The sequence below is a fragment of the Gorilla gorilla genome, chromosome X, assembly GCF_029281585.2.
Source record: "Gorilla gorilla gorilla isolate KB3781 chromosome X, NHGRI_mGorGor1-v2.1_pri, whole genome shotgun sequence".
Lineage (NCBI taxonomy): Eukaryota > Metazoa > Chordata > Mammalia > Primates > Hominidae > Gorilla > Gorilla gorilla.
In genome coordinates, this window is record NC_073247.2 from 22,225,230 (window position 1) to 22,248,560 (window position 23,331).

Below are 23,331 nucleotides of genomic sequence, written 5' to 3' on the forward strand. Positions count from 1 at the left end.
GGCCGAGGGCGGGGCGGCCGCAGCCTCCGCCATTCCCGGCCCCCCCCGGCCACGCCGCACCGCCTCCCCGCCCCCGCCCGCCCTCCCCCACCGCGCGCGCTCCGCCCGCCCCGGAGCCTCGCCCTCCGCCACGATGAGCAAATGAGCGCGAGCGAGGGCATGAAATTTAAATTCCACTCAGGGGAGAAAGTGCTGTGCTTCGAGCCTGACCCCACCAAGGCGCGAGTGCTGTACGATGCCAAGGTGCCGCCGCGGAGGGACAGGGAGGAGGCGCGGGCTGGGGGACCCGGGACCGGGGGCGGGGGCGGGGGCGGACGGCCGCGCGGAGCTGAGGGACCGGCCGGGCTCCTCGGCCTGCGAGGAGCGGTGCGGCCGGCAGGGGGCGCTCACAGGGCGCTACGCCCGGGAGTCGGGGCGGGGTCTGGGATGCTTCCACTTCCTTCCGTCAGGCCGGGCGGCGCACGCGCGGTTGGGAGCCTCGCCCATGCTTTGTCGCGTTACCGGGGCTACCGTTTGCGCCCCCGACTGCAACGGTGGCCGCTGAGGGAGGAGGCCTCTCGAATACGGTTTCTGTCTTCGCATTAAATCTGTCCTTCTGTGCGGCCTGGTGCCGGGTGGGCTCCTGTGGGACGCCCTGGCCGTCCGATCCAGGTTCTAATTCATAGTTCCACGGCGCTGGCCGCTGACTTGCGACGTTGTGTCCCTGGGACCCTAGTCCAGTTTAGGCCCCATCCCGCCTGTAGGCCATGAACCCCATCCCGAGGGCAAGGTTGGCCCAGTGTTTTCGTACCCCAGGGCCTTGCAGCATTTACGTCTTCAAACTCTGAAGGATTTACGTGGGTCTGACCATAGTTGATGGGAATCGCGCCCCGGGCGGGTCCACCTAAGTCTCCGGGAGCTGAGCCACATCTTGCAGCTCCTCAGATTTGGGTGGCGGGCAGGAGTTGGCACCAGGTCTCCCAGATCCCCAAGGAAAGCACCCAGGTGCTTTCATTTCAGAGACCTGGGTTCCTAGGGCCACCTGGGCGAAGCGTTAGGCGGCAGGGACAAGGGCAGTCCCAGGTGTGTCTTTGGCGATGTCTGGACAGCTCTGTCCATTAGAGATGCTAAAGGACATCCCTAAGGGATGAGCATATTCTGCCTTCAGTTCCCTCCCCTGCTGCTCCTGTCTTTTAACCGCGTCTGCTATCCCTCTTTCTTCTCGCCCTCCAGCCTCCTCGGGGGGGAGGGGGGGGACACGCCCCATCATTAGTTTTAGTTGTTCCCTCTAGGGACACAACAGGGAGGGATTCCAGAGTCTCCAGCTAGCCGTCCTGGCACTGGACATAGGGGAGCCCAGGAGACTACAACTCCCAGAGCTCTCAGGGCTGCAGCTTTCATCTAGCCTGGAGTCTCTCCTTAGTGACAAATCGGCCGGCCAATGGCTTCAGAAGCCTCACACTGTCTCACGCTCAGAGACCAATCACGGGGTGGTTGGACGGATGTTTCCTATTTTGAAGGCGTCCACTCGGGGGAAAAAATGAAAGGAAAAATATTTCAACCCGGCTGTCGGTCTAAAAGAGGAGAGAATGCTTTCTTTAAAAAAGGGTCTGTGAATTAGTTTTCCTGATCTAACTTATAATTTTCTGTATGTTCTGCCATTTGTGGGAAATATTTCTTGGTTTCAGATTGTTGATGTTATTGTTGGGAAAGACGAAAAAGGCAGAAAGATCCCAGAATATCTGATCCATTTTAATGGTTGGAACAGAAGGTGAGTGAACTTGTTAAACCAGACTGAAAATTGATTGTCTTTGCAGCATAGAAACATTGCAGACTTCTTTTAAGTTTTAGAAACACTTGTAGAGAAGTTTGTTTCATTTCCTGTTTTTACTTTGTAGCATTGCAAACTTCTTTTAAGTTTTAGAAACACTTGTAGAGAAGTTTGTTTCATTTCCTGTCTTTACTTTGTAGCGTTGCAAACTTCTTTAAGTTTTAGAAACACTTGTAGAGAAGTTTGATTCATTTCCTGTTTTTACTTTGTTACCAGAACTTGCCTATTGTGAGGAATAGTTACTTTTAAGTCGATTGTATTTGGATTCTGTCTGGGTGATTCTGGAAACCCCAGTTGTTTCTGTGTCTGAATGAGTTACTTTTTCAGTTTATTTGCCTCCTCTTTGTGATTTTAAACTATTTAAATCGTTTTCTAAAATGTAATTCTGGGGCATTTCTATTGCTTTGAGGTACTTTTAGTCTTTGTTTCATATCAAACTGAAGTACTGAATTTTCCTTTTTTGTTCAATTAGCTGGGATAGATGGGCAGCAGAAGATCATGTGCTTCGTGATACCGATGAAAATCGTAGATTACAGCGTAAATTGGCAAGAAAAGCTGTAGCTCGCCTGTAAGAATACAAAAATCAAGATATAAATGTTATCCAATGTGTTTTCTCTTAGTGTTTTAGATTTTTATGATATAAAAGTAGTACAATGACAAATATCATTTATTAAATAATTTTAAATATTTAAAGTGTGTAAGGGGAAGAGTGTTCCTATGGTATTCTAAATAACCTTAGTGTTTTCAGAGTGGTTATTGTATAATTTTCTGAAATGGAAATTACCATTTATGTTCTAAAGTTTAATAATTTTTCAAATGTATTTCATTGTTTATTATATCTTGTTTTGATCTCAAGACTCACGAGTTCAATGTCAAAGCTTATTTCAGTTGTTTGCTACTCTTTTTCAGGAGGAGCACAGGAAGAAAGAAGAAGCGCTGCAGGTTGCCTGGTGTGGACTCTGTCTTAAAAGGCCTCCCCACTGAAGAAAAAGATGAAAATGATGAAAACTGTGAGTAGCTTCACTTCATTTCTTTTGGCTGAAAGAACTTCCACCTAGACTGAGAGAAGGATTCACTGAAATTCTAGACAAGGAAACACTTCAAGCTCATTATGTATAATATTTGCCCCATTTATTTTTGACAATTAAAGTAGCAGTCAATATAAGTCAGTAAATCAGTAATAGAACGTTAGCAGAGTCATGCTTGTGACTACTGCCCTCTCGGCCAGCATCTTTGTACAAACCCTTCATGGGTGTGTTCTCATGGGATCTGTTCTCTTTTTGGCACCTCCCAGGCCTTGGTCCCATTTATGAATGCAACAGGAAAGTGTAGGATCCTAACTGACAATACACTTTCCGATCATTAGCTAGTGTGATTTTTGCAGCCAATGAAATTGGTTGTCAAAATAAATTTCTATTGTGAAAGATATAGTATTTGTGTTTGGCATTTAAAAATACATGGAATTGCAGTTTATTATTTCCAGTAGCACCCGCACTACCCGTGAAGATACGTAGACATAAGGGTTGGTGAAGTATAAAATGCGAGTTTACCGGATGCTTTTGTTTCACCTAGCATTAAGCAGTTCCTCTGACTGTAGTGAAAACAAGGATGAAGAAATAAGTGAAGAAAGTGATATTGAAGAAAAGACTGAAGTGGTATAAAGTTTTTATTGTAAAAACTTTCTCTTTGTTATATATTTTAGTGGTAAAAATTCACAGTGAAATACTCCAGTTGTGAATTGTTTTCTAAAGATACATCTTTTAAACCAATAATGTAAATTTTTATTTGACATTTAAAGAAAAACAACCCTTATTTATAGTCGTCGTATGAGTCTCTCAGTGGCTCTTTATGCCCCTAAAATGTTTCCAGAAATTATAGTTATCTTTCTTTCCAGTCAAATTATTTGTTTTATAATGATTAATTTTTTAATGGAGCCTACAGACTGTGATGTCTTCTGCCTGCATCCAAAGTTAATATAAATCCGAGTGGTAAACTGAAATGGGAAAGAAATGAAATACATATTTGCATTGTGTTTAGTGCCCCCAAACAAGTTAACTTTTGGCCTTTAACATATTTTAATTAGAACACGTGGCATACTATGATTGTTGAGGATTAGCTGGGTTTGTTTCATAGCAAGCCTTCCTTGGATATTGACTCTTCTACTGTTTTAAATATTTAAAAATGGAATTTTGATATTGCAGAAAGGAGAACCAGAGCTTCAAACAAGAAGGGAAATGGAAGAAAGAACAATAACTATAGAAATCCCTGAAGTTCTGAAGAAGCAGCTGGAGGATGATTGTTACTACATTAACAGGAGGAAACGGGTATGTAGGGAGAACGTATAAAACATTAATTTGTTTGGCATTTTCATTTTGCCATAGTTTGCAATCATAGACGTAAGCAATAGCGAATCTTGGTGGAACGAAATTTATATTTTTCAGCTTTGTATTGAGTCAGGTTTTAAAGTTCTCTGCCAGTGGTGCTGTGCAGCTGATGAAAATTGAAACTCACACAGCTCTGACTGCCCATTAGGGTTGTGTTGGGAGCTTTCCAGAATGCTGCTGCTTGTGCTTCAGCCCAGAAATTAAGAATTAATTGATCTGTGGTGGAGTCCAACTGCAGGTATACTTGAAGAAGTTCCCCAGGTTGTTCTAACAGATCAGTGAGATTAAGAATCACTGCTTACATCTATTCAAAAAAGTAATATTGTAATCTACATAACGTTATGATCAGTAGAGAAAAAAAGATCAAAGAGATTGCGAACATATTTAAGAAGTTCTATTCAAACAGAATTGGCTTTGCTTTATTTTTGAGTTAAAAAATGATACAGACATGACCAGTGTTTCTTGGAATATGTGGTTTGTTACATTAGGATGCATACATCAGATGTCTATGTTTTTCTTAACAGTTAGTGAAACTTCCATGCCAGACCAACATCATAACGATTTTGGAATCCTATGTGAAGCATTTTGCTATCAATGCAGCCTTTTCAGCCAATGAGAGGCCTCGTCACCATCACGTTATGCCACATGCCAACATGAACGTGCATTATATCCCAGCAGAAAAGAAGTGAGTACTGGCATGTTTGGTGTTTTGTGGTTCTCTCTGTATTAGAGAGGTGGCTTCCATTTAGAACAGGTGGCACTTGTCTCTATTCTGTTATTTTGAATTCATTTAATATTTAATAATTTATTGATAATTCATTGAATCATCTAATATTAAAACCTTGTCACTTTTGTGAAATCTTCAGTACTTCAATAACTATTTACACATCTTACATGGATGCATTGAAAGTGCACTGCCTCAGCACTGAGACAGTTTTTTCAGTGATACTGTTTAGGGCGAGAACTTTCCTTGAGAAGCACCAGAATGGGCAGTGAGGATTTCTCAAAGCTTGTTTACAAACAGGTTTTCATTCCAGTCAGAGAAAGCTTCCTTGTATCCTGCCTGGTACACATGACCCAGCTAGATGAGAGGCAGAAAGGTGGAGTGTTGGAGTTAAAGCAAGGGTTAGGGGTTCGCTAGGGTCAACCCGTTTCAGCTTGCAGTGATAGGGGTGTGTCCACCTGTCCACTTTTGCAGCACAGGCTTTTGGACACCTCGTGTGGGCTCAAACATATTTATTTGTGTTTAATGGGGTAAGTTAAAGTGACTGCTGTATTTTCTGCACTTTGTTTTCCTATGTAATCTTGACAGTAGCTACAAATCCATTTCATTTTGTGTGTACGTAGGTGTAATATATAATGATTAGATTTAAAACTGCCCTGTTAAAAATCGGCAACTTCATTGTGAACATTTGGAAAGTACCTCTTACTTGTGTCTCTAATCTCTTCTTTTTAATCCTCCCAGTGTTGACCTTTGTAAGGAGATGGTGGATGGATTAAGAATAACCTTTGATTACACTCTCCCGTTGGTTTTACTCTATCCATATGAACAAGCTCAGTATAAAAAGGTGACTTCGTCTAAGTTTTTTCTTCCAATTAAGGAAAGTGCCACAAGCACTAACAGGTAAGTTATATAGCCTGCACTTTCACCCTCACATGTCAGCAGTAGAATGATCAGATCCTTGTTTTGAAGAGTTCAATCTGATGGTGTGGGCCAACATGTTTGGAGGAGGGAAGGAAATGAAAAGTGTGTGTCCTGGTGGTTTTCTTTTTTCCTGGGTAAGCTAAGTCATCATTCACTTTCATATGGCTCTGGCAGATTTTACCAAGTGAAGACCCCAGCATAGAGAACTTAGGTGGGATGATGAGCAGCTATCCCATTTTGGGGAAGACGGTAGGGGGTGGGGTGAAGAGAGCACAGGCCGGGGAGGGTGGAAGGGGCAGGTTTGAACTGAGCCCCCTCACTGGCTGTTTGTGTTAGTTGCAGAGGTTTCTTAGGAGCCTCATTCTTTTGCAGGTGTGGGATGGATGGAAGGCAGGCCTAGCTAGTAGTATTAAATGGGAATGTTCACACAGGGCCTGCAAACTTTGGCCTTCAGTAAAAGTTGCTTCTCTTCTTGCTCTGCGATGTCACCACTTTTCCTCCCTCAGTTACCGAGCATGCTCTATTCTTTTTTGAGGGGGCAGGGAGGGGGATCCTGCAACCTAAAGTCTTTCCCTTAATCTCTATAAGGTATTGTGCTCGCTCCCTCTTCCCTCTCTTCCTGAGAGAGTGGTCTGTTCTCATGATTTCCACTCATCTGTCTCCTCTGTTAACCACTTATCATCTGCCTTCATCTATTGCTGTGCTGCAAAACTTTGCCTGCATGTGAACTGATAACCTCCCACTTGCAGTGTGCTGCCCTTTTTCTCGGCCACCTTGCTCTGCCCTCCCTTTCTCCCTCTGCTTCATGGCTGTCAGCTCCCCAGCTTCTCTTTCCGCCTGGCCACCATCTCCTCTCAGCCATCCTTCCTTTGGTAGCTTCTCTCTCTCCTTTCCCTTTCCCCATGTCAGTTTCACCCCAGGTGAGAGGCCTGCAGGACTCCCTGGGGACCTGTGTCAAAGTCCCCAGGGCCTACTTCAAACCTTGAGACTCCTCCGGGGTGGGCTGTGTGTTTTCACACAGCAACCCCGATGCGTTTCCTAGTCCTGCCAGTAGTTACGTTTCAGTGAGGTGGTAGGGTATTCTTGTTCTCTAGACCTGCGTTTCTCAGCCTCGGCCCTATTGATGTTTTGAATCAGATCTTTCTTTGTTGTGGGGCTGCCTGTGCAATATAGGATGTTTAGCAGCATTAGTGGCCTTCACCCACTAGATGCCGATAGCGCCTCTTTCCTCAGTTGCAGCAACCAAAATTGTCTCCAGACATTGCCATCTGTTCCCTGTCAGGGCAACATTGCTCCCACTTGAGACCCACTGCTCTAAGACACATATAACAGGGGCATCACAATCTTTAATGCCAGCGTGCCTTGCAGAGTTATGGAGAGGGTCCAAGTGACTTAGATACATATTTATGACCCTCCTGGAGTAGAGAGAGCGTTTCGTGTCTTCAGAAGCACTCCATGTTCTGGAAAGGCCCTTTGAGCCATGTGTGACATTCTCCATCTTCCCTAGGAGCCAGGAGGAACTCTCTCCCAGTCCGCCTTTGTTGAATCCATCCACGCCACAGTCCACAGAGAGTCAGCCGACCACGGGTGAACCAGCCACCCCCAAAAGGCGCAAAGCTGAGCCAGAAGCATTGCAGTCTCTGAGGCGGTCCACGCGCCACAGTGCCAACTGTGACAGGCTTTCTGAGAGCAGCGCTTCACCTCAGCCCAAGCGCCGGCAGCAGGACACATCCGCCAGCATGCCCAAGCTCTTCCTGCACCTGGAAAAGAGTAGGTTCATTCTCGGGTGCCCCAGGCCGGGGAGAGCCAGCGTGTACCTTGTGTTTAGTCAGTGCCAGGCATGGTGCTGAGGTTACATGTGTGTGTGTACAGTGCGTGTGATTCCCATGTCCAAAGTGCTGTCATGCTGCCTGCTTTCTGGAGCTGTAGAAAGTTGAAACACCTGGCGCAGATTGCAGCGCAGCTGTGTTGGAGGCAGGACTGGGCTGTTTCCTCAGCCTTTCTTTTTTTGCCATCACTCTACCACTTGTGAGCAAATTGAGTTATCAGAATTCTGTGTATTGTGTAGCTAGGCCTAATGAAGCATTCAAAATGAGCAATGCTAATGGGTTGTTTAGCTTTTTGTTTTCTTTGTAATCTGTCTCTGTAATCTCTCCATTCTAAAGTTTAATTTGGAAAGGTCTGTCCTGAATTATCAAAGTAAGAATGCTCAGATTTCCATAAGCTCTTCTCACCTCCTCTTAGCCCAACTCAAACTCCATCAGATCTGCTCACCTTGATTTTGAGCTGGAATGTTTCAATGAGCAAAATAAATTAGACAAAAGTTTACTTTCTTTTTTTCCAAAATACACACAGGTTGATTTGCTGTAATATAAAACTTAGAAGTAAACCACTGCTAATTAATCATTTTAAACTTTCAAAAACTGCTAAAACAGGTGCCATGAATCAGGTACAATTACTGTAGAAACTAACATTAGCTATCATACACTAACCAGGCATTTTTCCCAAATTAATTACAATCTGGTTGTTTAGCCTATGCTAATTAAGCCCTCTTAGTAGTAGTATTCACTTTACATTGAAGACCTCATTCACAAATACAGGGCGCTCTGTGCTTATATCCTTCCACCCTTGACTGCCAAAAATGTGTGAAATGGAAAGTTGATGGCAGCAGGGCTGACGATGTCACCTGGTGCCTCACGGGCTCAGTGAGTTAGGAAGTCAGCAGCAGGGGAGGCAGCTTGCATGCCTGTCCACCGGCACACTGTGTGGAGGTGGAAACAGAGCTACGCCAGCAGGCGCCAAGCACCCAACTCCAGAGATGGAAGCCTGGTAGCCTTCCTTTCACAGAGCTCAGCTGCTCGCAGGCTGTGAAATCTAAGACACCCCTCATAAATATCAAAAACACCTCCAAAGCTAAGGTCAGGGTAAAACTACTTGGAGTCGAATCCCCATGCCCCAGTAGGCGTATCTTGTGTATGACCTGTGCCCTGTTCTTCCCTCAGCCTCTTCTGCTGTGCTGACTCCTTCAGGGGTCCTTCTAAGCATCATCCTGTTGGAACTCCCAAAAGTCATCCCAGTGCCATTCTGTGTTCAGGTGCCCATTTCCTTGTGTACATCCTGTCCCTGCCACATCCATAAGCTCCTGAGAGAAAGGTCTGACTTGTTGATTGTGTCACCCCATCACAGCTCAGTGTTGGTGGCATAGTTCCAGGTGCGTGAAAGTATTTGCTGATTCTTTGAAGATTGGGAAGGCTCAGAAGGGCAGAGTTGAAGAAGACATACCTTTAAGAGAAGCCCTTTGAATAATCAAGTGCTAAAACAAAATCAGGTGCTTTTTTAAAACAGCTTGATTGAGATATAATCCCCATACCTTAAAATTCACACATTTAAAGTTTTTAGTGTCTCCAGACACAGTGGTTCATGCCTGTGAGACTGGGGCAGGAGGATCACTTGAGGCCAGGAGTTCAAGATCAGCCTGGGCAATATAGTGAAACCCCATCTCGTAAAGAAAAAGCCAGGTGTAATGATGTGCACCTATAGTCCCAGCTACTTGGGAGGCTGCAGCTGTGGCTGTGGCTGAAGCTGGCGGATCGCTTGAGGCCCAGAGTCTAAGACTGCAGTGAGCTCTCATTGGGCCACTGCAGTCAAGCCTGGGCGACACAAAGAGACCACACTGTCTGATAGATAACTAACAAAATAGTTTTAGTTGGGCAAAATTAAAGAGTTGGGCAACCATCACTGAAATCAGTTTCAGACATTTTCACCACTCCAAAAAAGAAACCCCACATCGACTAGCAGTTATTCATTTGCCTCTCCCTATGTCCCCTGACAACCACTAATCTATTTGTCTCTATAGATTTGCCAGTTTGGGGCATTTCATATAAATGGAATCATCTGTATGTAAGTGGTTAATAAGGATTGGTTGATTGAAGATTGAAAAGGGTCAGCTGGGAAAATTTTTAAAAAGACTGTTTTTAAAAAGGTGCTACAAAATAAAGTGCTATCTTTTTCTGTTTCTCTTTGTACTTTTTATTTTTTATTTGTATTTATTGATGTGAAACTCACATATAAAATTAACCATTGTGAAGTGAATAATTCAGTGGCACTTAACAGCTTCGTTGACACATCCACATATACAGTTCAATCCAGTAGTTTTTAGTGTATTCACAGAGTTGTGCGACCATCTGCACAGTCAATTCCAGAACATTTTCAGATTTTCAGCACCCCCCAAGAGAAACCCCATACCCAGTAGCAATCACTCCCCACTTCCCCTTCTGCAAGCTCCTGGCAACCACTAAGCTGCTTTTGGTCTCTCTGGATTTGCCTACCCTGGGTATTTCATATAAATGGAAACATAGTATGTGGCCCTTTGTGATTGGCTCCATTCACTAAGCATAGTCTTTTAAGGTTCATCCACATTGTAGCATGTGTCAGTGCTTTATTCCTTATTTTTTTAACCAAATAAAATTCAGGTGCTATCTGTTATAAAAGGAAAGTCTTATCGTTAAAGGTTGGTAATTTCTGAGAACCAAGTTTAGATTTATGTTCTGCAGTTTTTAACAGTCTTGAGGCAGTCTTTAATTCAGTTGCTGTGTGAATAATTTCATCTTTTTCTTTGGAAGAGACACCTGTGCATAGCAGATCATCTTCACCTATTCCTCTGACTCCTAGCAAGGAAGGGAGTGCTGTGTTTGCTGGCTTTGAAGGGAGAAGAACTAATGAAATAAACGAGGTAAAGAATGTTTGATGTTTGTTCCCAATGGTTCCTTCATTTGTGATTACTTCAATTCTATAGGTGGAAGTCAAGGTTCTTAAAGCATCATGTTGCTGCTATTACTGTAAACATTATCAAAATTGTACGTAAGATTATGCTTAACACTGTGGGTTTTGGTTTCTAAAGTGAGAAAAATTGTTAGGATTCCAGCCCTACACTGACAATCATCTTTTAAATAAGTGCAATTATTGAAATACCAGTATTTTTACTTTATAGAACAGATGTCAATTTCACAGAGGGCCAAAGGGTAAATACTTTAGGCTTTGTGGGCCATATGGTGTCTGTCAAGGCTACTTAACTCCAAAAGTAGCCACAGATAGTATGTAAATAAAATGAGTGTGCTATATTCCAATAAAACTTGATTTATGGACACTGAAATTTGACTAGCATTTAATTTTCATGTGTTTGAAAATTTTTTTTGTTTTTCAATCATTTAAAAATATAACATCCACTCTTAGCTTGTGGGCAATATAGAAACAGGCAGTAGTTGGGCGGGATGTGACCAGCAGGCTGTAGTTTGCTGACTCCTACTTTAAATACCTGATTCCCCTCCATCATTAACAGTAATACCAATAGCCGTCCCTTCAGGGATGGGCTCTAGGCCACCACTGTGCCAGACACTTGAACCAAATTACTTTGAATTCTCGAGATCAGACTTGCCACCAGATTTCCACTTGATAGATGGGAAAACTTTTCATTTTAAAACTATTTTTAAGGCCCATTAGGTGATCTGTAGGTGGTGAGTTTGTCAGGGATTCTGAAGACGTCTCAGTTTATCAGCATATTCTGTGAACGTCTCCTAGGAGGTGAGATTTCCTTTTTTTTTTTTTTAAGGTGAGTAGGAGTTGCACAAGGGAAAATGGCTTTGCTAGGCAAAGAACATTTTTTTTCTTTTTTTGACACAGGGTCTCACTCTCATGCTGTCACCCAGGCTGCAGTGCAGTGGCAGGATGTTAGCTCACTGCAGCCTCTGCCTCCTGGGCTCAGGCGATCCTCCCACCTCAGCCTCCTGAGTAGCTGGAACTACAGGCTCATGCCACCATGGCCTGGCTAATTTTTGCATTTTTTTGTAGAAACTAAGTTTTGCCATGTTGCCCAGGCTGGTCACCAACTCCTGAGCTCAAGTGATCCTCCCACCTCTGCCTCCCAAAGTGCTGGGGTTACAGGCATGAGCCACTGTGCCCAGCCTAGGCAAAGAGCACTTGATGATGGGAAGAGAAGTCACAAAACTTTCTTCCAGACGATAACTATCTTCAGTAGTGTGTACCCTAAGGTCTCTTGAGAGACTGCTCAACTCTGCTGTTCCAGCAGGAAAGCCCTAAACAAAGGGACGTGGCCCTGCCATAAACAAAGGGGTGTGGCTCTGTGTGCTGCCCCCTCAATTCATTCATGGACACTGAGAATTTAATGTCATGTGATTTTCACATATCACAAAATATTATTCATATGGTTTTTTTTCCCCAACCATTTTGAACATATGAGCATGGGGCTGGATTTGGCCCAGGGGCTACAGTTGGCTGACCCCATAGAGAATCTAGAAAGCCTAATTTGTGTTATGATGATTGTTGAGGGTAGGTTAGGAAATCCCTAGTTCAAGCAGTCCCTGACACGCCCATTTTTCAGATAAGAATGCACTACGAATTTTATTATTGAAGGGAAATCGTGAATTTAAGGGGCATCTGAGTTGTCAAGTAAGGGCTATTTCTGGTCTGCAGTGCGAATGCGCCATCTAGTGGTTATAGGTACAGCTGCAACTTATAGCTTGAAAGTGCTTTCTGGGAAATGGTTGGGGTTCAGGCGGCTCTCACAAGGACTCATGAGACCTTCGTGGATTCCCACCTTCTTACGTACGTCTACCACCGTGTTTTTTGACCAGGGCTCTTTCTCTCAGTTCCAATCGCTGCTCCACAGTACTAGGGGCTGGTCTGGGCCAGCACATGCCAGTAAAGGTCCATCAATGATTCCCATGCATACCCCACTGGGAATCCCCCGACTAGAAACCTACTGTTTTTCCCCGGAAAATGTGTCTTCATAAATAGAAGATTATAAACTGCCTTGAAACACAGAATTGAGTGAGTAAGATAGAGCCAGATGACCTGCTTTTGTACGTGCCAAGTGCTGTTCATGCCTCTGAGATTGCAAAGTCCTGTATGTTTCCTTTGAGTCACTTTCAGAACGGTTCCAAAGCTTCAGCTGTGTGCACTGGGCAGGTGCTGGGGATGCTGTAAAGATGCTGGAACGATCCCTTCCCTCAGTGCTCCACAGTGCAGAAGTGGGACGCTGGGGGTGGAGACCTAGGCGAGAGTCTAGGCCTGTCTAGGCAGGGGCCAAAGTGAAGCTAGGCCTTTGTTCTGGATCCTTCAGGGCCACCTTGGTGCTTATTAGCTTCTGGCAGTTCCATGTTGTTAAACTGACTATATCAGCGTTTCTGAGTTTGTGGGGGCATCTTTCTTTCTGCTTTGTCTGCTGGTGGACTTCCTCCAGTCTGACTGTTTCCATATTGAATATGACTTCCCAAAAGCCAAAGTAGCAGCTCAGTAGAGTAGGCTCTGGTTCTATAATTTGCTGAAGTACTTTTACGGAAATTCATCAGAGAGTCTTGGAATGCAACTCTCCCTTTAACAAAAGCCCCAGGTCCACCCACAGTTCTGAAATTCAGAATGAAGACAAATCAGTTATCAGGTTTGAAGTCTATTTCAGTTGATTCAAGGGGTTAAAAGATTCAAATTCGTTTCCATAATGAATCTAACAGCAAGAAATTAAGGAATCTTGAAACAACAGTAATATTATTCAGAACATCTATGGATTACTTTTTAATGCTTCATTCTCTCTCTAGTGCAGCAGGATTTTCTTTTTTCTGGGTGGGGGGGAAGGGGCCCAGAGTTTCACTCTTGTTGCCCAGGCTGGAGTGCAGTGGCACAACCTTGGTTCACTGTAACCTCTGCCTCCTCGGTTCAGGTGATTCTCCTGCCTCAGCCTCCCAAGTAGCTGGGATTACATGCGTCCACCACCACACCTGGCTAATTTTTTGTATTTTTAGTAGAGATGGGGTTTCAACATGTTGGCCAGGCTGGTCTCAAGCTCCCGACCTCAGTTGATCCACACACCTCGGCCTCCCAAAGTGCTGGGATTACAGGTGTGAGCCACTGCGCCTGGCCATGCAGCAGGATTTTCAATAAAGAGAAAGGACTAAAGAACCTAAACAGTTACAGTTATTTATAGAGAATAACTGTTGCAAGTTAAGAAATTAAAGACTTTCTTAAACTATTGTGTTTTTGCCTTTCATCTTTGTTTTTTGTAAGCTTGTGTTTATTTTGATCCAATCACTTATTTTTTCCCCTCTACGTACAATTTACTGTCATAATTGTTAGGTGGTTAGAAGTGTCTCCATTAAGAATAACAAAAGCATTCAATTCGTGCTTTTTCCAGGTCCTCTCCTGGAAGCTTGTGCCTGACAATTACCCCCCAGGTGACCAGCCGCCTCCACCCTCTTACATTTACGGGGCACAACATTTGCTGCGATTGTTTGGTAAGAATCCTGGTTCCTGCCTTCTTCTTTCCATTTTTCATTTTGTGTTCTCTTGTTAGCTTTCTGTACACCTTGTGGTTTGGGCTATAATTATCTAACTAAGAAATTTGGGAATCCAAGAAAAATTGAAGGTAACCTATCAATGAAAAGGCATTGAATGAATCTTAAATTTCATAAAAATTATGTTTGTAATATTTGTACTGCTACTCTGTCTCTGTTCAGTAAGAGTTTGGGGTTTTGTTTGATAATGTGGATGTTAATTTCAGTTCCAATAGAGATAAGGAAGGGCCCAGACCTTCCTTGAGTCAATCCTATGCATTGTCAGATTCTGCTAATTGTAAATGGTTTTGCCTTTATTTTTAATGCAGTGAAACTTCCAGAAATCCTTGGAAAGATGTCCTTTTCTGAGAAGAATCTGAAGGCTTTATTGAAGCACTTTGATCTCTTTTTGAGGTATTTTTATTACTTTGTCAAAACTTACATCTGTTGCCATATATGTGGCTTTTCTGAACTTCTCTTTAGCACATGGGGAAGTCAGCTCTGTGGTATTTTAAATAGTAGAAGTATTACCTAAGCATGGTTGGTTCTAACCGTAATGGGAGTTAGGAGTGGGTTTTTTTGGTATTTCTTTTTTCCATAATTTCTCTGGTTTCTGAGTTAGGGGCATTCATTGTACACAGGTGAAGTATTTTTGTCTCACTAGAAGAATTTAATTTAAAAAAAACCTTATAAATAGAAAATAAATTTTCTAAAGTAGAAGTGATTGAGATTGATGATAATTTAGTTTTACATTTTTTTATTCAACAGTACCTCAAGCATTGGACTTTCCTTTGTTGCATGTACATAAACTAACTTAAATAGTAGCATTTATAGGTTGGATTTTGGTGTTTACTTTAGAATTAAGAGAAAAGACCCCTCGTCTGTGTTGTCATGTATGAATTCAGACCAAGGTATTGTTTCCTGCAGCTGACAAAGCCAGTCATTTTTTTATCTAATAGGATCATTTGATCTGAGGCTCTGCTGTGTCCTCTCCCTTTCAGATGATGTCTGTGGACCACTTTCTCTCCTTGGCCTTCAAGGCTAGTTGTCCCCCTGCCTCACCCAGTTCATCCTAGCTACCTGACTTTGTTTCTTCCTTCTCTTTAAGGAGTATCTCTTCCTTGTATCCAGGCCCCACCCTGACTCATCAAGTAGGATTTACCACAGAGTGGAGAGCATCCCAGCCAGGGAAATCGTCTTCTGGTTTTAAGAGATCCTTTCATGTAGGCATTTTGAATAAAGTGTCCATGAGTGGAATTAGACTTCACAACATTTTCTTGGAAACAAGTTTCCAAAAGACCCTCTTCCCTCCCAGCCTCTTCCTCAAGAAAACCCACAACTCTGTTTGGCATAAAATTTTGTAAACTGAAATCAAATAGTGCCAAGAAAATATGAAGAGTCAGTTGCAGGATAGCATAGGAAATACTGCTAATTTTGATGCATGCCTAATACAAAATAGAAATTAGAATTTTAGGAAGTAACTTAGGAGGACTTACTAATAAACCTAGTAAGAGGTTTTAAAAATGTATTCGAAGATATCAACCAGAATCAATGGACTCAATAATGATCATAAAAAGAGTACACTCATAGAAGAAAAAGAGTTAGCTATCCAATGAGTTTTGACTCAATTTATACTGAAGAAGGTTTGCACATTTTTAGGAATTTGGGCAGGTGGGAGTCACTGGGAAGCAAGCATAAGGCAAATGTGCTTATTAGTGAATATTGCACATGTGAGAATGTCTTAGCCCTCCATGGCAAAATCAGTTGGAGTCAAGATATCATATGTATATTGCAGATTCTTGAATGACCAGCACATTTTTAACATCCGTCTTCATACATATGAGTCTTTTCTGTGTCTTGGTACTGTTAGCTAGAACTGTAACATGTTTTGGCATGGCAAATTAGGACACCAAATGCCATTACTAGTTGTTCTGTTCAATATTTGTATGACTTTGCTCATATAAATGATGTACATTTCTGAAGTGAGATTTATTGTTTATAATCGTTTTTTATTTTTTATTTTATTTATTTATTTATTTTTGAGACGGAGTCTTGCTCTGTCGCCTGGGCTGGAGTGCAGTGGCGTGATCTCGGCTCACTGCAAGCTCTGCCTCCCAGGTTCATGCCATTCTCCTGCCTCAGCCTCCCAAGTAGCTGGGACTACAGGCACCCACCACCACGCCCGGCTAATTTTTTGTGTTTTTAGTAGAGACGGGGTTTCACTATGTTAGCCAGGATGTTCTCGATCTCCTGACCTCGTGACCACCTGTCTCGGCCTCCCAAAGTGCTGGGATTACAGGCGTGAACCACAGTGCCCAGCCTATAATCTGTTGTTTTTAATAGTTTGTTTGAACAACAGAAAAATGTAGAAACATTCACGGGCTTTTTTTTTTTCCGCCCCCAACAGAAGTGTTTATATAACCAGACTGCCACCTAGTGGAGTGTAGGTTCTGTTTCCATTTGTACACCTGATGATGGTGAAGGCATTCAGATAAGTAGTAATTCACATAGAAGCTGGATAAGTGCAGTGAAAATAATCAGTATAGAGAGATCAAAATTATAGTCATTTTTTTCTTCCTAATACCAAAAAACAGTTGAAATGTTAGTAGGTTGAAAGTCAATATTTTGCTTGATGGTATTTAGTCCTTAGTATGGTGCTCATTGGGGCTATTTTTTTTTTCCAGGTTTTTAGCAGAATACCATGATGACTTCTTCCCAGAGTCGGCTTATGTCGCTGCCTGTGAGGCACATTACAGCACCAAGAACCCCCGGGCAATTTATTAAAATGTTGATGGTTCTGTAAGAGCAACTGCTCTGTCTAGTTTGGCGCTCTGGGTTCCAGGTGAATAACTAACAAGGTGGTGGGTCTTTACCCACAGCGCAAACACAATGCCCACCTTGGGGCTCTGTTGTTTGAGTTGCCCACATACTGCAGTTATTCTGTTAGGAATGATTCCCTGGGTGCCTGAAAGTGCTCTGACACGACACTTGTTACTTTGCAGGCCATCTGTGATGGCAAGGAAAAAGCAACTATGTTCACAGTGAAATATTCGTGGAATAGGTTAGGCCATTTCAGTAGACATTGCAGTTAGTTAGCAAGAACCACATTGTCTCTTTATTTGTTAGCATTAAACAAATTTTTTTTTTGCAAATTGGTTTTATTTTTTTGATGAAGCCGAGCAACTCTGTACAAAAAGGTTTAGTTTGTACTTGGAAACCACGAAGTAGTCTCAAAGTATTTTAGAGGGAATCGATATTGATGGCAAAAGAAAATTTGCAGCTATGCATTTGCTTCTAACGGTTCCCTCTCTGTGAAACATTATTTTTGGTGATCTAAAGAAAGCATTGCCTTTCTTATTTGAGATTTTACAGCTATACTTTGTTGTGTAATGTTATGGTTCCCTTTCTGTAAAATGTTATTTTTGGTGATCTAAATAAAGCCTGTCTTGTTTGAAAGAACCAGGAGAGAGAGTTTTCACTCTGGCCTTGTCCTCTTTAATGCAGGGTAACAGTGGGGTAACCTTTTGACTCATAACTTTAGGTTTCATTTTGTTTTTCCTTTGTGCCTTTTTTTGTTAAATCCCTCTTTGGTTTTGCCTCACTTGGCAGCAGGACCAGACAGTGGTTCCTAGAAGTTCCTGCAGTTCTGTGCTGTCTTGTTGCTGCATTGTGGTCTCATCTGGGGCCAACACCAGTTTATCCTCCTCCTCCCTCATTACCAACTGACAGTCTCTGCAGTCACTCCCCTAATCCTTATTTTAGTCACACATGCCTCCCCTATCTTCAGATGTTTTAGAAAGTTCTAACTTCTTAGAAATGGTATCAGTACCATACCAGCATTGAATATAGCACCTGCTTTGTAACTCAACTCAGCAGACCTTAACTTCCAAGGATCACTGGTTGTGAACAAGGGCCACAAGGATTTTTTAAAAATCTGTAGATGGTTTCATCAAAGTGACTTATGCATACACTGACCAGTGAGAATCAATACTGTGCACTTGTTGCTCAGTTAGACATGGGTTTTGGTGTCTCATCCGGAGTAGTACTCAGGTTCCTGGTAGCTTTTATCTCCATTTGGTTTATGCAATGCTTGTTTGAATCTGGCGCACCTGCAGTGTGCTCTGAATTGCTTAAAAAGTTGAATCAGTAATTACTTATGGCCAGGAAAAGGAAAGAGATTTTCCTTTGTAAGACTCAACTTGTTTAAATGTCTCCAATGAAGTGAGCACAGACATTTATATAGGCACATACCTTGAGTTTACAGTTAATTCATTTTCTAATAATGAACAATTATTTTCTTCCCCTAAAGGCATTTCTTAACTATAACTTCAAAAGTTGATGATGTGGCCGGGCGCAGTGGCTCACGCCTGTAATCCCAGCACTTTGGGAGGCTGAGACAGGCGGATCATGAGGTCAGGAGATCGAGATCATCCTGGCTAACATGGTGAAACCTCGTCTCTACTGAAAATACAAAATAATTAGCCAGGCGTGGTGGCGGGCGCCTGTAGTCCCAGCTACTCGGGAGGCTGAGGCAGGAGAATGGTGTGAACCCAGGAGGCGGAGCTTGCAGTGAGCTGAGATGGCGCCACTGCACTCCAGCCTGGGCAACAGAGCGAGACTCCGTCTCAAAAAAAAAAAAAAAAAAACAGTTGATGCTGTGCAGTTTGGGTGATTTAAGTACTAATTTTTCATCAAAACATCTAACCCTCTATCGTTTATTACTAATAATTCAAAATATTCCTCAGATAAAAATATTTAAATGTCTATATAATCCTTACACAAATTACAAATTATCTTCCTTTTGTTAATTTTTAAATTGTTACTTTCTTAAACTGCCAAACCTTACAGTTGTTAAGTCTTATATTCATTGTCAATGTTTTCCTTTTAGTAGTAATTTAAAGGCATGTTGAAAACAATATTTCAATAATTTCTGTATCAGATCCTTGTACTAGATCTTTGACAAAAACTTGTGAGAACAAAAAAACCATTTCTGAGCAGAAATAGAATATATAAATCATTCCAGGGTATGACGTACACTAAAGAAGCCAAAGAAAACTTATCAATTTATAAAAGTTGCCGTCTCTCATTAGATATTGTCAACTCAAAAATTTGAACAAGTATAATGACCCTGTTTTGCAGTTAAAAAAATAGTTCAATAGCCTTTGCCCTTTAAGATTTGGCTTGTCAACAGTTAAGTTTTTCTGAGCAGTTGTTGACTACTTATTCTGCTGCCAGAAACTACTAGGTATTGGAAATGGGAAGAACAATAAGGCATGGTCCTTGTTGGAATACAGTTAAGATAATTTTTACAGGCGCTGACCATCATTTTTACTAAATCAAGTTTGGTATTAAGGAAGTGTGTTACTTTAATCAGTTCATAATATACAAAAGTGTAATGTAACCCATAAAGGTCAGCATTTTCCAAAATTAACCCTTCCATTGTCCCCAAAATAAAGTATGCTTCTATTTAACTGGTTTTCAGTGCAGAGGGTTTGATCATTGAATGTTTTCATCAGTTATGAAATCTGGCCAAGATGGTGTTAAGGAACTTGATATACACTTGGGTAAAGGGGTTTCAATAGATGAAGTTGAAAACAATAACTTGGAAATCATGTTTATACTCCAAAGAAGCAAGAAACTCCTCAATAAACTAGTTAAATCTTTTGAACTGGATGACTTTAGTGTGTATTTGTTTTTATGTTATTCTGGTCAAAAGACCAAGTGCTTCCCTATTATCTGGAATCCATCTTCTAAACTCAACATGAGTTTATCAATGGCTATTTCTTGCCTTCAGCCTTCCCTCCGGTGTAAATTATGGGATATCTAACCAATGAGCAGAATACAAGTCCCCAGCAAATTGTCTCAGGGCCTGGGATGTACCTAGCCAGCACCACTCCCTTTGCATGGTGACAGGCACAGCAACTGGGAGGCTATCCCACATCATATCCAGAATGGACATGTTGCCAACATGCATCATACGTGGAAAATACATGTGTTAGATCTTTCATCACACAGTGAGGAATGCAATTACTAGAAATGGGTGAATAAGCAAGAGTTCACATGTAGTTGAACAGTTGGCTTGCTGGAAATCAGGAGACCTTTCCTACAGGATGATGCTTCTCCTGCCTTGATGGGCAGTCTTGCTAGAATGTGGGTTCTGAGTCAGCCGGCCTGAACTGCTAGTGAGCTCCCAGTCATGCTGAGGCTGCTGGCCCTCAGTCTGCACACTGAGCAGGCAGGTTCTGAGATATTGTTTGAGGGGATAGGATGTAAGAAATCGGGTAGGAAGCAGGATTCAGACGTAGTCAGTCCTTTCTGCCATACTTTATGTTCTTCCTTTTGTTCTCAGGATAGCTACATAAGGAAGGTATTATGTCTTACATAAATCAAGGAATTAGAATTCAGATTAGTTAGAAGCAAGAGAGAATTCAAACAGATCTGTTTTGATTCTAAAGCTATTTCACCGCAACTTTTTCCAAGCCAAGGCAAGACAATAGGCAAGCTTTATGGGTCAGAGGGTAGAGGAAAGAAGTAGGGAAACATTTGGAATCATTTTTCTGCAGTCTCTCCACTTTCTCCATCTTCTTCACCCTTCCCACGTGTTCCCAGGATTCTTACTGTTTTAAACTGCCATCTGCTTGGCCATTTGCTTGATTCTGGTATTAAAGGAAGAGGCAGTTCTTAGTTTAAGGCTTTATCGTTTATGTAGCTAGATCTAAACTGGATTTATTTTTTGTAATTCTGAAATATGAGGGCTGATTGCAGAAGAAGAAATATATTAAGTTCATCCAAGATTCAATGACAACATCTTTCACTGACCACACTTTCAAGAGTTTTAGAGATGTTTGGCTTCCTAGAGGATTTAACAAAATATCTTAGTTTTGGCATCCAAATCCTTTGTTGCATGGGGGTGTAATGAGAACTGTAAAATAGAATATGTGCTAAATGGACACAGTGATCATAGCTGCATTCAGAGAATACTGGGAAATAGATCTCTAGCCTAGCAGAAGTAACTCAAGTCACTACCAGGAAGTAATTTCAAGGTACTAGTGTGCTCATAGTGACTGATTTCTATGGATTAACACAATCTATCTAAATTGACACAATAGTGGAATCTTGTATTTTTATCATTAAACTATTTCACTTTTTATTAGTCTCACTGATGTTAACAGTTATCATCTATTCTGAATGTCACTGAATTGATTAATTAACCTGATTTCCAAGGTGAAAGTTAATTAGTACTTAAGTAAAGTTATTATAGTTCTAGGGAGATGCCTCACTCACTGATAAGGTGACATCTGAGCAAAAACCTGAGTTTAAGGGAGTGTGACATGCAGATAGCTGGAGGAGGAGCATTCAGGCAGAGGGAACAGCCAGGGCCAAGACCCTGAGGCATTGCTGGAAGAAGAGCAAGGAGGCCGGTGTGGCTGGAGCAGAGTGAGGAGGTCAGAGAGGTAAAGGGTCAGGGGCTGAGGGTCAGATCATATGGGGCCATATAGACCATGTTAAGGGTCTGCATGTTATCCTGGAGGCAATGATTGCCAATGGCAATAGTTGGCATCATTAAGTTTGTATTTTCTGAATCTCACTCAGCTGCACTGTGGAGGATGGATTAGAAAGAGGTGAGAGGAAGGCTGGACTAGGTGGTTCATGAGCCTGTAATCCCAGCACTTTGGGAGGCCAAAGTGGGAGGATCACTTGAGCTCAGGAGTTCGAGACCAGCCTGGGCAACATAGCAAGCCCTCATCTCTGCACACACACACACACACACACACACACACACACAAGTAATAATAATTAGCCTGGCGTAGTGGTGTACACCTGTATTCCCAGCTACTCAGGAGGCTGAGGTGGGAGGATCGCTTGAGCTGGGGAGATGAAGTCTACAGTGAGCTATAATCATGCCACTGCACTTCAGCCTGGGTGACTGAGTAAGACCCTATCTCAAAAAAAAAAAAAAAAAAGAGGTGAGAGGAAAGTAGGCCAGTTGGGAGATAGTGGCCTCCACAAAATTATTGAAATGGGGATGAGGAGAGGAGACAGAATGTTTTGAGACTTATATGAGATGGAAGTTGTACCTCAGGAGGAAGAACTGGGTGGGAAATATAGTCTGTGAAGTCACCAGAACATAGGTGGTAAATTCTGAGATTGGCTAAGGTCACCGGGGAAGATAGTATGGACTGAGTAGAACATGGGATTTCTTCTTTCCTTCTTTCCTTCCCTCCTTCCTTCCTCCTTCCTTCCTTCCTTCCTTCCTTCCTTCCTTCCTTCCTTCCTTCCTTCCCCTCTGTCTCTCTCTCTCTTTCTTTCTGACAGTCTTGCTCTGTCACCCAGGCTGGAGAGCAGTGGCGTGACACTGCAGCCTTCATCTCCCCAGCTCAAGTGATCCTCCCACCTCAGCCTCCTGAGTAGCTGGGACTACACCTGTGCACCACCACATCAGGCTAATTTCTTTTTAAAATTTTTTGTGGAGATGAGGGCTTGCTATGTTGCCCAGGTTGGCCTCGAACTGAGTTCAAGTGATTTTTCTGCCTCAGCTTCCCGAGTAGCTGGTATTACAGGCCTGCCACCATGCCTGGCTAATTTTTGTATTTTAGTAGAGATGGGGGTTTCACCATGTTGGCCAGGCTGGTCTCGAACTCCTGACCTCAAGTGATCCGCCTGCCTTGGCCTCCCAACGTGCTGAGATTACAGGTGTGAGCCACCGTGCTAGGCCAGAACATGGGATTTCTTATCAGCAACCCCAAATGCAAAAGACAGGGCTGACAAATATCTTTAAAGTGCTGATTACAAACAACTTTGGACTTAGACTTTATTCCCCAAAAAACCAAGTCAAGAGCCAGAGTCTCTTCCAGCACTTTGGGCTCTCAGGGACCCTTCAGTGTGTTCCTGGCCACCTTTCCAAGCACTGGCTTCAAAACACGCCAGTCACAACAGCCTTCAAACTCTGGTGGCCTCTCAAGTGTGGTGTATTCAACACCATGGACCCCAATGGGACAGAAGAAAGCACACCCAGGTGCAGGTGGCCCTTAACACTAGGTCTTGAGGGCTGAGTTTCTATATCATGTCTGGGCTTGCTGCTGTATAACTCTCTGTGGCAAATTCTCTACTTGGCTTGCGGCAAGGAGACCTGTCCACAGCAAAAAGCAT

The 23,331-nt window shown here is 42.7% G+C and overlaps 1 protein-coding gene across 3 annotated transcripts; it reads left to right on the forward strand.

Moving 5' to 3' along the window:
- Positions 1–16: 16 nt before the first annotated feature.
- On the forward strand, positions 17–17,640 carry MSL3 (MSL complex subunit 3). Of its 3 annotated transcripts, none has more exons than XM_004063785.5 (13): positions 17–243; positions 1,668–1,750; positions 2,283–2,378; positions 2,720–2,820; positions 3,383–3,465; positions 4,012–4,134; positions 4,719–4,879; positions 5,660–5,818; positions 7,347–7,609; positions 10,462–10,571; positions 14,043–14,142; positions 14,511–14,595; positions 16,866–17,640. In XM_004063785.5, exons 1-13 carry the CDS (start codon positions 142–144, stop codon positions 16,963–16,965), a joined length of 1,566 nt encoding a protein of 521 aa, XP_004063833.2. In that variant the 5' UTR covers positions 17–141; the 3' UTR covers positions 16,966–17,640. The 3 variants fall into 3 exon arrangements, with proteins under 3 accessions (XP_004063833.2, XP_063559117.1, XP_055233010.1); XM_055377035.2 differs by lacking the exon at positions 17–243 and adding an exon at positions 1,569–1,587; XM_063703047.1 differs by lacking the exon at positions 2,283–2,378 and having other exon boundaries at positions 78–243.
- Positions 17,641–23,331: the final 5,691 nt, after the last annotated feature.